This window comes from Trichosurus vulpecula, chromosome 9, assembly GCF_011100635.1.
Source record: "Trichosurus vulpecula isolate mTriVul1 chromosome 9, mTriVul1.pri, whole genome shotgun sequence".
NCBI lineage: Eukaryota > Metazoa > Chordata > Mammalia > Diprotodontia > Phalangeridae > Trichosurus > Trichosurus vulpecula.
In genome coordinates this window covers 37,571,223-37,588,126 of record NC_050581.1, presented here as the reverse complement: position 1 = coordinate 37,588,126, position 16,904 = coordinate 37,571,223, and the positions used below count along the sequence as shown (strand labels likewise).

General features: G+C 40.1%; 1 protein-coding gene across 3 annotated transcripts in view; it reads right to left on the bottom strand.

The window, feature by feature from the left end:
* Positions 1 to 16,904, bottom strand: part of DOCK8 (dedicator of cytokinesis 8) — a 312,866-nt gene that overhangs the window by 212,103 nt on the left and 83,859 nt on the right. For all 3 annotated transcript variants that reach the window (XM_036737707.1, XM_036737708.1, XM_036737709.1), the window contains one exon: positions 2,869 to 3,044. In XM_036737707.1, coding sequence (XP_036593602.1) covers positions 2,869 to 3,044 — 176 coding nt within the window. The remainder of the gene's footprint in view (positions 1 to 2,868; positions 3,045 to 16,904) is intronic.

Below are 16,904 nucleotides of genomic sequence, written 5' to 3'. Positions count from 1 at the left end.
GTGGAGCTGTGAATGAGTTCAACCAGCGCATAAAATAATTGGGAATTTTGTGAGAAAAGTCACTTAAGTGTTCGTACCATTTCACCCAACAATTCCATTATTTGGCAGGAAGAAAAGCCCCACGTGTACCAAAATATTTATAGCAGGACTTCTTGTGGTATCGAAAAATTGGAAACAAAATGGGAAGTCTAACTGGGGAGCTACTGAACGAACTGGGGTATGCAAATACGATGCGATATCATTGTGCCGAAAGGAATGACCGGCATGAGGAATTCAGAGGAGACTGTGAACTAAGCAAAGCCAAGTGAAAAATATTCACAATGACTATAGTAAGGTGACTAAAAACAACCCTCAAAGGCAGCTGAACTCTGATTAATTGTAATAACTAGCTTAGCCTCAGGGAACAGACGATCATATATTGTTTCTTCCTTTCTGATTAGAGGTGAGGAGCTATAGGTGAAGAATATGACATATATTATCAGACAGTCACTAGATGTAAATAACTAGGTATGTAACAAGATATATTAAATGCAAAATAGCTCAGAAAGGAAGGCACTAGCAGCAGGAAGGGGCTGGGAAAGGTTTTCTGCAGAAGGTAGGACTTCATCTGAAAGTCTTGAAAGAAGCCAGGAAAACAAGAGACAGTGTTCTATGCAAGCAATAGGAAGTAGGCCAACGTAACTGAATAACACTGTTGTTTAATCGGTTTGCAGTTGTGTTCGACTCTTTGTGACCTCTTCTTGGAGTTTTGTTACCAAAGATACTGAAGCGGTTTGCCATTTCCTTCTCTGGCTCATTTTACAAATGAGGAAACTGAGGCAAACAGAGTTTAGTGATTTGCCCAGGATCACAGAGCGAATAAGTGTCTGAGTTCGAATTCGAACTCAGGTCTTCCTGACTCCAAGTCCCATACTCTGTCCATTGCACCACCTAGCAACCCCAAATAAGGCTGTGGACGGGAAATTGTTAGACTATAAAGGTAGAAAGGGTCCAGATTATAAAGAGCTAGAGAATTTTATATTTATATATATTTATAATATTATATATTTATTATATATTAATATGTATTATTATTTATTGATATATTAGATATTATATTTATTATATATTGATATATTATATTATATATTATATTTATTATATATTGATATATATTTATGTATTATATAGGGATTCACTGGAGGTTTTGAGGAGGGGAGCTGGTGTGAACAGACCTACACTTCAGGAAGGTCACTTTGGCAGCTGATAGAAGTACTAGAGTGCGGAGAAAGGAAGTAATTAGAAGACTATGACAACAGTCTAGGCGTAATGTGATGAAGACCCGAATGAGGGTGGTGGTTGTTTGAATGGAGAGGAGACATACAGAAGCGACATTGTGAAGGTGGAAACAAGATTAGGCAACAGTTCAGTCATGTGGGGTAAGTGAGTGTGAGGATGACCAGTGTTGCAAATCTGGGAAACTGTGAGGATGGTGATGTCCTCGGTAGTGAGAGGGAAGTTGGGAGGAGGGGGGTCTGGGAGGAAAGATCATGAGTTTCTATCTGGGATGTGCCAAGTTTCAGGCGCTTACATCTACTCCGAGATGTCCGAAAGGCAGTGGGTGATGTGCAAATGGACCACAGCAGACACTATGTGATGACTAGGAATCCAAGGACCTGTGTTCTAGTCCTTGGTCTGCCCTAATGTGCTGTGGGGCTTTATTACTTAACCTGTTTCTCAGGTTTCTCTGTTTCTGTTTCCCAACTGCAAAATGTGAATAATCTTCGTCACTTGAGGCTGTTAGATAAAATATGTAAAAGTTTTACACTTTATAAAGATGAAGAGTTAGAAAACAAATCCAGCCAATCACTATTATTATTGTACCATTTTCAGGTGCTTTTACTTATCGTTCCATAGCTTTAACATTGATCAGAATAGATGAGCTGTTTTGTAGAAGAGGGATTAGAGTTGCTTTACTGGGCCCCAGTGGGCAGAACTTAATGCTTATTCTCTCTTTCTTTTTTCTTCTTTCTCTCTCTTTTTCTCTCTTTGCCTTTCTCTCTCTTCTTTTGTTTTAAAAATTTTTTTTTGTTAAAAGATGAAAGCCAAACCAAATTCTATTTCTAAAGTGACACATTTATTAGGTGACTTCTTCTTTCCTTCCATGCTTCCTTCTTTCTTTCTTCCCTCTTCTCTTTCTTTTTTCCTTCTTTCCTTCCCTCCCTTCTCTTTTTTCTTCCTTCCTTCCCTTCTCGTTCTTCCTTCCTTCCTTTCTCTCTTTCTTCTTTCCTTGTCTCCTTCTTTTCTCTTCCTTCCTTCTTTTTTTCTTTTCCTCCCTTCCCTTCCTAACTTCCTTCATTCCTTCCTTCCTTCCTCTATTTTTTCCTTCCTACCTTCTTTCCTTCCATTCTGTCTACAAGCAACTAGGTGGTACAGTGGGTAGAGGAAAACCTGAGTTCAAATCCAGTCTCAGACACTTACTAGCTGAGTAACCCTGGGCAGGTCACTTAACCTCTGTCTGCCTCAGTTTCCTCAATTGTAAAACGGGTGATAATAAAAGCACCTACTGCATAGAGAGTTGTTGTGAAGATCAAATGAGACAACATTTTTTAAAAATGCTAAATGCAATGCTTGGCACATAGTAGATGCTATGTAAATGCTTATTTCCTTTGTATCTCTTATCTCTGTATTGGGTCCTTTTGTTTACATTTTATCCTTAAATGATAACTTTCACAATTCTAAGTTTCTACGATCAAGCTACGTCTTCTGTATGTCTTATTAGCCTTGGTTTATTTCATGAACTTAAAAAAAGAAACAAGTTGGACTTAGCTTATACAGCAACTCAGGGAACCTCTATAAGCAGTAGGGAGGGGCAAGGAAAGGACTTACCCTTCCTCTGGCAGAGAAGCCTGCACAGTCCGGCATTCCTTTGGCGTAAAGACGACCTCCAGATCGTCCTCTGTGAAGTCGCCAAGCTCTTGGATGAGTTCTGCATCCAGGCTACTCAATTGTGTCATCAGAAGTCCTTCAAAATCCGCCGGCTCCACTGGGTCATAAAATTGAGGCTGGAGTGGTAGGAAGAAGAAAAAGAAAAAAACAGCGTGGCTTTTAGGTGTTTGGAGATTCCTACAATGGTGTTTCTTAAAGTAAAGATGTCAAAGTATCCTATAATAGGATACCGAATTTTCATGCAATATTCCTTAAAAGGGGGAGCCAGGCGGTGCAGTGGATAGTGCCCTGACCCTGGAGACAGGAAGACCTGAGTTCAAATCCAGTTTCAGACACTTACTAGATGTATGACTCTGGGCAAGTCACTTAACCTCTGTTTGCCTCAGTTTCTTCATCTGTAAAATGGAGGTGATAGTAAACCCTAACTCCAGTGTTGTCATGAGGAGCAAATGAAATGATATTTGTGAAGCACTTTGCACAGTGTCTGGCACACAGTAAATGTAATATAAACATTAGCTATTACTATTCCTCAAGAAGTGTTTCCATTTCCCTTTACGCTGGCTCTTAAAAAAATCACATAGCAAAGATGTCACCAAAACCAAAAGTGATGACATGGAAATAGAAAAGAAATATGATACAGAGTCAAGTCATAGCAGGATGAGTCATTAAAAACACCCCAAGGAAGAATTTTTCTGAACTTAGTTGCATCCCAATGAGAAATCACGAGACTAAGAATGAGATGATCATGAGACTCTGGAATGTTTACGATTTTAAAAAGTATTTTTGTAATTCTTCCTGCAAGAGACACCGTGGAATAGTGGACAGGGGGCTAGCCTTGGAAGCAGGAAGACCTGGGTGGTTCAAGCACAGCCATGCTAACCGGGTAAATATGTGCCTGGGGCAGCTCCCTAAGATCTTGAGATACAGAGGAGTTGCCAAAGTGCTTCAAGGAGGGATTCTGCGCTGGGAGTTCCCCACACGGATGAATGTTGACTTCCCCCGCTAAACCTCCAACCCCAAACATCTCCTACCAAGGTCTTACTAAGGTCACGTTTACTCACACAAAGGAAACGGGGGCAAATGCAAGCCCCTTTTGGCCTGTATATTTTAGGCAAAAATATTTCTTTTTGACCTCGGTTCTCCATTTCATGTTGGCTACGTAATAGCACTGCAGGACAGGTGAAGCCCTTCCAGATCATGGGCTCATAAATCTGAACTTAGAGATCAGCTTAGAGGCTGCATGGATTTGTGGACAGTGAGCTGGACATCAGGAAGACCTGAGCTCAACTCCCACCCCTGACCTTTAGTAGCTGGACAAGTCATATCAGCCTTCTGAGCTCCAGCTGGACGAGATGGTCTGCGAGGTACTTTCCAGTTCTAAATCTATGATCTAATCCAACCTTCTCGAGGATGAGGACAATGAGCCCTAGAGAAATTAAATTACTTGCCCAAGGTAACATGGGCTATATATGGAAAAGCTGGGATTCAAACTCTTGGCCTTTGACTCCAAATCCAGCACTTTCTCCACTTATGTCACAGCTTTTTCCCATATATCACAACAAGGCAGGGCAATTAGGAGTAACTCTTTCTCTCTCCCTTCCTTCCTCTCTCTCTCTCTCTCTCTCTCTCTCTCTCTCTCTCTCTCTCTCTCTCTCTTTCTCTCTTTCATTAATTATTTTGAGGCAATCAGGGTTAAGTGACTTGCCCAGGGTCACTCGGCTAGTAAGAGTCAAACGTCTGAAGCTGGATTTGAACGCAGGTCCTTCAGACTCCAGGGCCAGTGCTGTGGTAACTCTTTAGAAAAATAAACGATTCACATATATGAAGCATGTGAAGTCTTTTATGATTTGGAAAAGACCTGAGCTTAAAAAAGGCCAAGGTCTCCGACTGCAGCCTGGGCCATCTCCAGTCATCCTGATCTATATCTGGCCACTGGACCCAGATAGCTCTGGAGGAGAAAGTAAGGTTGGTGGCTTTGCACAGTCCTTCCTCGCTGAAATCAAATTCATTTGCAAGTCATGTCATCATCTCCCTGATGTCATGGTCCTCTTCAAGAATGAAGAACGAACCACAACCTAAATGTCCTAAAACAGTAAGGACGCTAGCCAAAGTCACTAACCACGGTGGTCTGGAGGCCAGTCAAATGCAGAGAATCCAGACTCTACTCCTTGGAGCTCAGCTGTCTTGGTTGAGACTGCATGAGCCCAGGACACTAAGAAAGTTCTTATGAAGCACGTCAGCAGAGGACAGGTGAAGCCCTTCCAGATTATGCCTACACGTAACTTGAAACGAGGTAGCATTGGGTAAACAGCAGCAATGAAGATAGAGCACTGCTGTAAAGCAACTGGGAACGTGTAATTCCTTTGGTTTGAGCAAAAGTATCATGCTGACAAGGACAGAAGTCAAAACCACAGACAGGGAGAGAGCCATCCAACGTAAGCAGTGACTGAAAGGACAGATTATCCTTTTAACGAGGGAGAAAGAGCCAGCTGGTCATATGATGGTTTCTTTGGCCACATTTGCCCCATAAACAGTCATCCTCAGATCAAAAAAGGAAAATATGATGCTTGTGTGGTCAAATAGTTTATAAAGCCTAGGTTATTACTATTATCACCTTCAAAGGGCATCCATTGAACACCTGATTGACCATGATTCTATCATTAAATACCTATTGAATCATGACCTCCTGAAGTTTGGATGTATTTTATGCACTAATATTACACGTAAGATGTAGCAGGAAGATTGTCCCTCTCTCTTTAAATCAAGGGAACCTGTGCTGGGCCAGCTAAGCTCTCTCTCCCTTTCCATTTTAATGATCTATCTATATTAAACAGCCTACAGTAATTCACATTACCCAAACCAACTGTCCCGGAGGGAGTCGAAAAGGAAAGACAAATGGACAGAAAGAGGCGATGCCTCTCCAAATCCTCCAAACTCAGTGGGTACTGTTGCCTGGGGCAAGAGGCTGTAGACTTTCCATAAATTGAATCTATGTGGAAATTAGGCCTATTTGAGAAGGTATTCTGACAGGCCCTTGAAGAGACTCTGTGTCAGGGGAGGGAGACAGTGGAACTGGATGTAAAATACCCCAAAATGAAATAGGTCAGAGGCATTTGATGTCCAAGAGTTGGTAAAGAACTATAATGCTATCATGCCAGCTTCACAATCCAGATACCCAAAATCTGGTAGCTGGAGAGAAGGTAATGAGCAACATTGCTGGGAGAGATCTGAATAGCAGGGACAAGGAACTGAAGATAGCAACAGCAGCAGGAAACATCCACTATCCCTAAAGGGACAGAGAAGAAAGACTAAGGAACACCAATAAGAGGAGAGATTATGGTGAAAAGGCAATGAGATGCAGAGTGATGTGGAGGAAAAAGCCCTGTTTCTCTCTCTCTCTCTCTCTCTCTCTCTCTCTCTCTCTCTCTCTCTCTCTCTCTCTCTCTCTCTCTCTCTGTGTGTGTGTGTGTGTGTGTGTGTGTGTCTCAGCTGGACTCCATTGTGGGCAGCTCTGTGAAGATATGGGAACTATACAGTTCCCTAGAAGAATGCTGGCTTCCAGATATGAAGAGTGTCTTGACTCTATATAGGCTTGGATGCAAATGTCTTCTGTATTCTTTACTGTGTAAACAAAATGGTTCTATGTTTTGATGTCTTGTTAGCTTAAGGACTTTTTAGGGGGAGCTGATGGCTACCTTTCACAGAGTACAGATACTGAAGTTCCCATGTTCCCCTTGGGTGGGGACAATGAGCCAGAGAAGTGAGAGGATCCCTCCAAAATGCACCCAGGATTTATACCCATGTTAGGAGGGAGCTCTGACACAAAGTTTATACTAATAAACAATAATATATAGTTATTGAGTGAAGGTCTATTGTTTCCCCCAAACAATTCCTTAATAATTTAATCATCCTCTGTTGAAGCTAATAATGAAGGATATGGTCAATTCCAAATGTAAATGTCTGCTCACCAGCACATTGTTAGAGAACCAGGCTTTAAGATAGGCCACCAAACAGCTATTCTTATCACTATTAGCATAATTCAAATTCCAGTAACTGATAACAAGGAAGGGAAATATCAGCCCCCTGAATAACAGAGGGCCCTAATTTCAAGACCAAGTTTTACTCTGAGGCAGTTACACACACACACACACACACACACACACACACACACACACACACACACACACACAAAATGCCCTTTAAACAAATGATAATTCAGAAAATAAGCGACAAAGTTTCTTTTATACCCTAAGTCTTTAAAACCTCAGCTAAACTGAAGAAAAAAAAATCCCACCAGAAAAAGGTTATAAGAGGACAAGCATAGAAATAAAACAAAATTTTATGAATTATTTTCTCATCTGAAGTATATATTATTCTTGTACCATGCATGTATTAACCACCACATAAACGCATTTAGTTAAAATGTGTTTTTCAGAATGATAGAATTTGCCAGCACTGAAGGGAGACTGAAAACTGCCAGCTTTCAATTACCTTTGAGCTATTTTTTTTTGGCGGTGACCTGGTTTGTGAAAGGACAGAAGTAAAATAACCGTTATTATCTTGACGATCAAATTCCCTGTAGTCCAGTATTGCTGTTTTTATCTCCCCCAGCACCTAACACAGAACTCTGCATATAACAGGCCTTTAATGAATGTTTGTTGAATGCAGAAAAAATAATCCAAGCAAATCTGAGCTCTCTCCTGTCTTATAATTTATAAAACACAAGTTCTTCTCACAGAACTAGGTACAGTCCAGTTAGTTTTGGATAATAAACTTTTACAAGGCAGAGAGTCTGGCTGTCTGAATCAATTCCGATAGCATAGCATGCTATTCAGTTAGGACCTTTTTGATGTCGATAATAAAATTCAATTCAGTATGTTTAAATTAAGTGCTTTACTCTGCATCCAACACTGTGCTAGGCACTGTGGAAGGACCAAAGAAAAATGGTAAGATTGTTTTCAAGTCACGTCACAAAAACCTATATGTAAAATGTTCCAGGAACTATGAGAAAATTCTTCATATGATAAAGGACTCAAATGTCTAGTGCCAACTACAAAGCAGCTTGTTGTAGTAGGAAAAACACCCACTGTCTCTAAGTCTCCTGATCCTCATGTTCTCTCCCCAACAGCTGCTACTACCTTGTTCCTCTCTCCCCTTCCACTCACCACTACCATGTACGTGTGTGTGTGTGTGTCTGTCTGTCTGTCTGCCTATCTGTCTATCTGTCTGCTTGTCCTTATTTAGAATGGAAGCTCCTTAAATGCAGGAAATGTTTCATTTTTGTCTTTGTCCACCTAGTGCTTAGAACAGTGCCGAGCATATAGTAGGAGCTTAATAAATGCTTCTTGATTGATTGGTTGGCTACCTACACTGACCTAACAGAAACAGACTTCAGTCATCTGGCACATAATGGAAGCCTTTCTAGTAGGGTAGCTGTCAGGGGTTGAGTTCCACCGACATAGTCCTTGAAAACCTAACTCAGGTGATTCCACAACATAATGATTCATTGGAATAGGATCTTTGTTTCTTTTTACAAAGACTCATTAATCAGATTACATATGAACGAATTAAAAAAATATTTGTTAAGTGCTTACTATGTGCCAGGCACTGCTGGGAACCCAAATACAAGTGAAAAAGACTCTTTGCCCTCACAGAGGGGGAAGACAATATATAAAGAGGAGATAGAAAAGAGATGGGGGGCAGGGTTTGGAAATGGGAGGGGGATGAGATGGCAGCCTGGTTCCAGGAAAGGCTCAAGCTGAGTCCCAGGGGCAGAGTCTAGGATCTAATAGTTGGGGAAATGGGTAGGATGACTAGAGCATAGGTGGCATGATTTAAGAAATGACACGAAGACCTAGTTTGGGGCAAGATAGGGTGCAATCTTACCTCTCGTAGCCCAGAGTCCATATTCCTTTAGACAAAAGCATGAAGGATAGACGTAGTAGAAAGGGCTATGGACTAAAATCCTAGTTCTGTTTCCTCCTACCTATGTACCTTCAGCAAGTCACAATCTTTCTGGGTCTGTTTCCCCATCCCTAAAATGGAATGGGGATGAACTTGACCGTGAGGTCCTTTCTGGCTCTAAATCTGTGATTCTCTGATGCATTACGCTCTTTGGGGGAGTTCAAGGCACAACTTGGGCTCTGATTTGACATCCCCGGTACACACACCCCTCCTTTTACTAAGGAAGAAACTGAGACACAGACAGCCAGCTGCTTGTTGTCAACTTAGCAGAGGAAGGGCGAAGTCACTCATTTCCTCCTGCATAAAAAAACCAGCCAAGCAGCACCTGTCAACCCTCTAGCTCTTCACCTGCCGAAATCCTAGATGGGCTAGATACCAGGTCTCTTGTGTTGTCCCTGTGGTGAAATAGAGATATCGGTAGGATTTGGATAAGTCTTGATGCAACCCCATATAACCCTTGAAACCCTCCAGGATTCAAACCTAGAGCATTTGCTTAAGAGGATGATAATTCAGTACTGCATGGGGGGAGGGGGAGATTGGCACAGGAGCTTGGGAGAAGAGACACAATTTTTTTCACTCATTCAGTGAACATTTATTAAGTGCCTACTGTGTACCAGGCACTGTGCTAAGTGTTGACCATACGAATCTCTGTTCTCAAGGAGCTCACAATCTAACGGGGGGAGAAGAAACAAGCAAACACATATGTACAAATGAGTTATATACAGTGTAAGCAGGAAATAATTAACAGAAGAAGGTACTAGAATTAAGACGGGTTGGGAAAGGATGAGAGGATTAGATTTTTTTTTTGGAGGTAATTGGGATTAAGTGACTAAATAAGTGACACAGATAATATGCATAAGTGATAATTAAGTGACCCAGATAATAAGTGTCTGAGACTGGATTTGAACTCAAGAAGATGGTCTTCCTGATTCCAGGCTTGGCACTCTATCTGTTGCACTACCCAGATGCCCATATGGTAACACCAACACATAGTAGAAACAAGGAAAAGGCTGTTATGTACTCACGAAATCTGCATCTCCTTGGACCTTTCTCCCATTAACAGATTGGTATGAAACACATGTATTGATTTAGACCTTAATTTTCTAGCCTGTCACTGCCTGTTGAGTCAATAAAAATCCACTCTTCTTTGAAAGGCAAATATTCAAAGGGCAACTCATTCAGAGCCAGATGACAATTATCAACTCATTCACCACTTAAATTGTCCTGTATGGCAAAGGACATACTTTTTATTGCACGTGGAGCCCGAATAAACTAAAGGAAGCTTTCCAAAGTGAGAGACAATATTTGTGACAAGTATTACATGAAAATCATATGTCTTATGGCTACAATTTTTAGTGAATCTCCAGTATATGTCATTTGATGCACTTTCATCATGATCAAATAATTCTGTCCAGGAGCCATTCCTTCCATTTTGTTTCAAAGACCTTCCATGCTCACAAACTTTAGACCCTTTTATCTCTAGAACAGGGTTTCTTAACTAGGGATACATGGACTTTCTCCCCACCGAGGAGTTTTATGAGTAGATTTCAGGGGATTCTTGAAATTGTATTTTTAGTATTTTGGTGACCGTACTTAAGAATAAATGATTTTTCTTCATAATCCTATTTTATTTTATGCACTTAAAAACAGCATTCTGAAGCAAAGTCCGAAAACAGGCTTTCCTGGACTGCCAAGGGGTTCCAAGGCACAAAAAAAGGTTAAGAACCTCTGCTCTAGGAAACATAGACTATAATTATTACACGTTTTGCTATATGTGAATATATGATGGTTATTGCATATCAGTATACTTCCAATCTATCTTACTGCTTTAGGGCATAGATTCTAACCTCTGCTATCCTACAGTATCACTTTTGCCCTTTCTAACCTTTAATTAGTTCAGAATTTTTTTAGTAGTTGATAATGTCATTCTAACTAGGAGAGCACATATGTAGATAAATGACTAGCATTACTCCATAGTCTGGGGTCTATTAGTTCCCTTGGCTAGAGCATTGTGCTGCTGGACCAAAGGCATGAGATTTCTTGCTATGTAGTCCAGTTAGTTTCACCGAAAAGTCATAGCTTCCAAGAGAAGGAAAGCAAATGTTATTGTACTCTACCTTGGTCAAACTTCAGCTGGAATATTGTGTTTAGTTTTGGGTAAAACATTTTAGGGAAGACAATGACAAACTGGAGAGCATCCAAGAGGAAGCACCAGGATGGTGAAGGGTCTTGGGGTTGTTCCACCAGTGGATCAGTTAATGGGGATCCAGGAGGGTTTAGCCTGCCACAAGAAGACTTAGAGAGCAAATAGTCTTTCAGCATTTGAAGGACTGCCATGTGACTAAATGATTAGCCTTGTTCTCTGGTCTAAGAGCCCATAACGAGGAGTGTGATGGGTGCAAGTTGCCAAGGGGCAGATTTAGACTAGACATGAGAAAACTCTTCCTAACCATGAGAGCTATTCAAAGATAGAATGGGTGACCTCAGGAGGCAGTGGGTTCCCTCCCATTATTCTTCAAGCAAGGGCTTTTTGGTTTAGGTATAGACTGAATTACAGGGCCTCTGAGATACCTCTGAACTCTGTGAGTCTATAATTTGAGGTTCAAAACCCTGGTTCTGTCATTTACTAGCTGTGTGATCAGCAAGTCCCATCATTTCTCTCAGCCTCAATTTCCTTGTCAGTGAAATGGATATTATTTGTTGCACCTATCTCACAGTGTAGTTGGATGATAAAATTAAATGAAAAAATGAATGTACAGCACTTCTTTAAACCTTAAAACATTATATTAATGTAAGTTTTTCTTATTAGTTACAGATCTTATAGCTGGAAAATGCTTCAATAAATAATCTGACTTTAGGTAGAGAAGGTATTATTAGCACTGGTTTAGAGAGAAGGCAACTAAATAAAGCCCAGAGGAAGTTAAGGGACTTTCCCAAGGCCACACAGCTAGTCATAGCAAAGGTCTGGGAGGAACATGAGTAGAATGTGGGGCTCTTGTTCTGTAAGTACTGTGTTCACTATGTTGTTGTTCAGTTGGGTCTGTATTGTCTGACACTTTATGGCCCATTTAAGGTTTTCTTGGCAAAGATATTGGAGTGGTTTGCTATTTCTTTCTCCAGCTCATTTTACAGATGAGGAAACTAAGGCAAACAGGGTTAAATGACTTGCCCAGGGTCACACAACTAGTAAGTATCTGAGGCTGGATTTGAACTCAGGAAAATTGAGTCTTCCTAACTTCAGGCCCAGTCCTTTATTAACTGTGCCACCTAGTTGCCCCCACTCATTATACCATACTATTATTCTCCCCCCCCACAACCCCATAATGCACCATGTTATCATAAAAGGCACCAGCTGAAAGAATATGAATGAATTATTATATCCCATCATTACGTAAGGGAAACAATTTAAAAGAAAAACAAAAAATCATTAAAATTATTAAATTTAAAAAATTATGTGTATATGGCTAACTAAAAGCAATATCACTGGTCCATGAGACACAGTTGGCAACTGGATTTCTTGTAAGAGAAATGGACATGCCTGTGGAACCCTATGCAAGTGCAAAGATTTCACCATCCAAACAGAAGCTTGTTTTTATGACACTACAACAAAGGGAGGAGGAGGAAACAGAAATCCCCTCCTTAATGGAAATGGCAGGGGAGGAGGAAAGGAGCCTTAGGGGTGGAAAAAGCACTAAACCCCTCCCAGGGGAGGAGCGAGGCAATGGTAGAAGCCATATTCTTTTCCCTTGGGAACTGCTAGCCCATGAAGATAGGAGGGTCTGCTCATCTACAACGGTCCCAGATGCACAAGCTATTTCTCAGTCTAGTGAAGACTGACTGGTGCCTGTTTGACTCCCACGGACACACAGGGAGTCCAACAACTGGGGGTGCAAATGACACATTATGTCAGCTGGGTGGGGGGAGCTTCGTCCTTGACACCTTTGGTGCCTTTTGCATACTCTGGGTCTGGTGTTTTTGGAAAACATGGCAACTCAAAAAGTCAAGGTCAGGGGATCTTTAACAATCACAAAAGTCCTATTCTGATGCCTCTTCATGGGGTCGAGCGAACTATGGGTTCCCAAATGTTATACCAGCAGAGTGCAAGTTCTGGTAGGTTCTCCCCATTTGGAAAGATTTCAAGTAGGGCTCTCATAAGGTCCTATGCCTATTGTCTGAGGACTAGCCCGGCCAAGTCAATGGAGGCTCGTCACCAGTAGGTGGGCCACCAAGTGAAGTAATTTGGGGCTATAGGAGTCCATCCGATAAAGAAAAATACAAATGCACTCAATTTTAAGCAGTCTTCTTCCCTTTCTGCAGTGAAGGTGGTGGAATGGTAATAACAGAGGACAAAGGATACTGAGCATCACACAGTTTGGTTTTTTTTTGGAGGGGGGAAGGCAGGGCAATTGGGTTTAAGTGACTTGCTCAAGGTCACACAGCTAGTAAGTGTGTCAAGCGTCTGAGGCCAGATTTGAATTCAGGTCCTCCTGACTCCAGGGCTGGTGCTCTACTGACTGTGCCACCTAGCTGCCCCCATCACACAGTTTTGAGACCAATTATAAACGTTCTTTAACTCTTTGTATTCCTTATTCAGTTATCAAAGAGCTCAAAGACAGTGTCACGGACGAAAACGCCACAAAGAAGTTTAACTGATATGAAGCCACAAGGAGGCCAAAAGAGTCTGGAAACCACCTCAGCCGGTTACTAGGGAAACTGAGCTGTGTCAATATTGACGTTCTCACTATAAATGAGATGAGAAGGCATGGGGAAGTTATAGCCAAATGGAAAGATGACTCACGGAACCTTCTTGGAGAGACAGGTGAAGGTGTTAGTTTCATCGTGTACCTAAATGTCATTTTTTTAAACCACCATTATTTTGTGAGATTTGTTCATGTCGCCTTGCTGTGCTTAGGATGAACATAACTAAAAGTGGCAATGTTGGAGATACTGTAGCTTTATGTCAACATCTGTGACAGAGGATGGGAAAGTACAAAAATTCTTAACCAGTAGTAAGAATACAAAAGAAACAAAGGAAAATCTAAAAAAAAACATAAAATACCCAAACTAACAGAATATCAAATAGAAATCTTAAATAATCCAATCTCAGAAAAACAAATAGAACAACTTATAAAGGAACTGCCAAATGAAAAACTCTGGTCCTCATGAAATGATGTAAGAATTCTATCAAATTTAAACAATATTTATACCAATATTATATAAATTATTCTGAAATACTGAGAAAGAAAATACCACACCAGACTCCTTTAATGAGATAAATATAGTTCTAATGCCAAAATTATGGAAGGATAAAACACAGAAGAACTATAAACCAGTATCATTAATGGGTATCAATTCAAAAATTTTAAATTAAATTCTGTCAAACTGATTACATCCCATCATTTACTCCTCATTTTGCTAGCAAATAGAATGTAAAACATACCCATACGTATTACGAGCCTTTCTATATATTACTATTAAAAGCTTTTTTTCTATCTAGGAAACAGAAATATAATTTTTATAAGATGCATAAAATATCTGGGAGTTAATTAAGACCTTATACAAAAACAACTACAAAATGCTGTTTACAGAAATAGAGGAAGACAAATAATTAAAGAAATATTCAAGTCTTTCCTGTCTTTGATCCATTCTCCACACAGCTGCCAAACTGTTGTTCAGTCATTTCTGTTACGTCCCACTCTTTGTGACCCCTTGTGGGGTTTTCTTTGCAAAGATACTTGAGTGGTTTGACATTTTCTTCTCCAGCTCCTTTTACAGATAAGGAAACTGAGGCAAACAAGATTAAATGATTTGCCCAGGGTCACACAGCTAGGAAGTATCTGAGGCCAGAATTGGGTCATGCAATTAGGAAGTGTCTGAGGCCATATTTGTATTAAGGAAGATGAGTGTTCCTGACTCCAGGCCTAGCAGTCAATCCACTGTGCAGCCTAGCTGTCCCTAGGGGTATGATTTTTTTTAATTATAAATTTATTTTTTATTTTTAGTTTACAACACTCAGTTCCACAATTTTGGGGGTTCCAAATTTTTTCTCCCTTCCTCTTCTCCCCCTTCCCCCCAAGATGGCATGTAATCTAATAAAGGTTCTACACATACCTTCACATTGAATTATAACCAATTATAACCAACTTTCAGGAGAAAGAAGAAACGAAACCAAAAAAGAAGCAAAAAAAGAGAGCAAACAGTTTGCCTCGATCTGCACTCAGACTCCATAATTCTTTCTCTGGATATGCATAGCCTTTGCCATCATGAGTGTTTTGGAGCTGTCTTTGAACCTTGCACTGACGAGAAGAACCAAGTCTATTGAAGTTACTCCTTACAGATACTGTGTGTCTCTCTCTAATAGTGTATAATGATCTCCTGGTTCTGCTTTAGATGGAGAATTCTTAAACAAACTCAGGATAGAGGTCATCATAAGAGCTAAAACAAGCAATTTTGATGAATATGAAGAACTGAGAGAAACCTGGGAAGAACCGTATAAACTCATGAAAAGGGAAGTGAGTAGAACCAAGAGAAAATTTTATGCAATGAACACAGTAATATAAAGGAAAACAATATCAAAAGACATTAGAACTCTGACCAATGGAATAATCAACCTTGGTTCCAGAGGGCTCATGATGAAACACAGCTCCCTACTCTTGGACCGAAGTGGTAGCTTACAAAAGTAAAACAAGGAATTATATTAAAAAGGGGGCCCATATTTGAGAAGGCTGGGAACCACTGGACTAGATGGTCCCTGAGTTCTTTTCCAGATCTAAATCTAAATCCCAAGATCTTCATTAATTTGGCCCCCCAAAAAGGACTCATTATCAAACAATTTGGATATGTATATTATTTTCAAAGTAGAAGGTACATGAGAGGTTACTAAATTAAAGTCAAGATCTCCTTGGTTCTATTTCCCAATGGTTCCAAGGTTGCGAAGAACAATTAAGTATTCTCTATTCCTTTGCTTCTTTTATATAGGATGGAGGCACTTGTAAAAAAAAAAAAGAGAGAGATGACCAGTTTGGTTGATGCTTTGTGTTGGAAAGACTTGAATTCTATTAGATTCCCCAAAACAGAAAGAAGTTATCTTTATAGTGACTTGACTGATAAAAAAGCTATGCTAATTTATTTATTTATTTTTAAATTAATTTATTTTTAGTTTACAACATTCAGTTCCACAAGCTTTTGAGTTTCAGATTTCTCCCCTTCCCCCCCTCCCCAAGATGGCATGCAATCTGATAGGCTCTACATATACATTCACATTAAACATATTTTCAAATTAGTCATAAACCAATGGAATGAACTATGAGAAAGAAGAAAGAAAACAAAAAAGAGAGAGAAAACAGTATGCTTTGATCTGCACTCAGACTCTATAATTTTTTCTCTTGATGTCGCTAGTTTTTCCATCATGAGTCTTTTGGGAAAAGCTATGCTAGTGTAAAACAAAAGAGGTGATCAGAAATCTGGCCTCTGGGCGGCTATACATTTTGGGGTTCCTTAGCTAGGTAAAGGAGTAGGAACAATATACTCTCAAAGCTGTGGCCAAGATGAGAAGAGTCATCATGGTGGTCATTGTGCGAAAGTGTTCTAATACAAGTCAAGGATGGAGAAAAGTGCCCTGTCCTAATCTGCAATAAACAGAGAGAATGGAGGCAATAAAGCAAGCACCTTTTCACTGCAAAAAGAATCCATGAGGAAATGAAGATCCTCTGGAGACCTCAAATTTTCTTCATTCTTTTTGCAGCTGCTAATACATTTTCTGTAAGAAAGTTAAGCACGATCTCAATCTGCTTGTGTAAGAAAAGGTAAGTTCTCTTCCAAACATAAAGCCTGTCAGAACGGTGATTTAGGATTCCCTAAAAAAAAACTACACTTTTTATATTGAGCAAATTAAATAAATTAATGATAAATATCTTCTGATAGGAATAAAATTGAATTAAGCAAGTAGTTATTAAGTGTCTACTATGTGGGGATACTGAGCCATGTTTCCACTAGATTATAAGCTCCTTGAG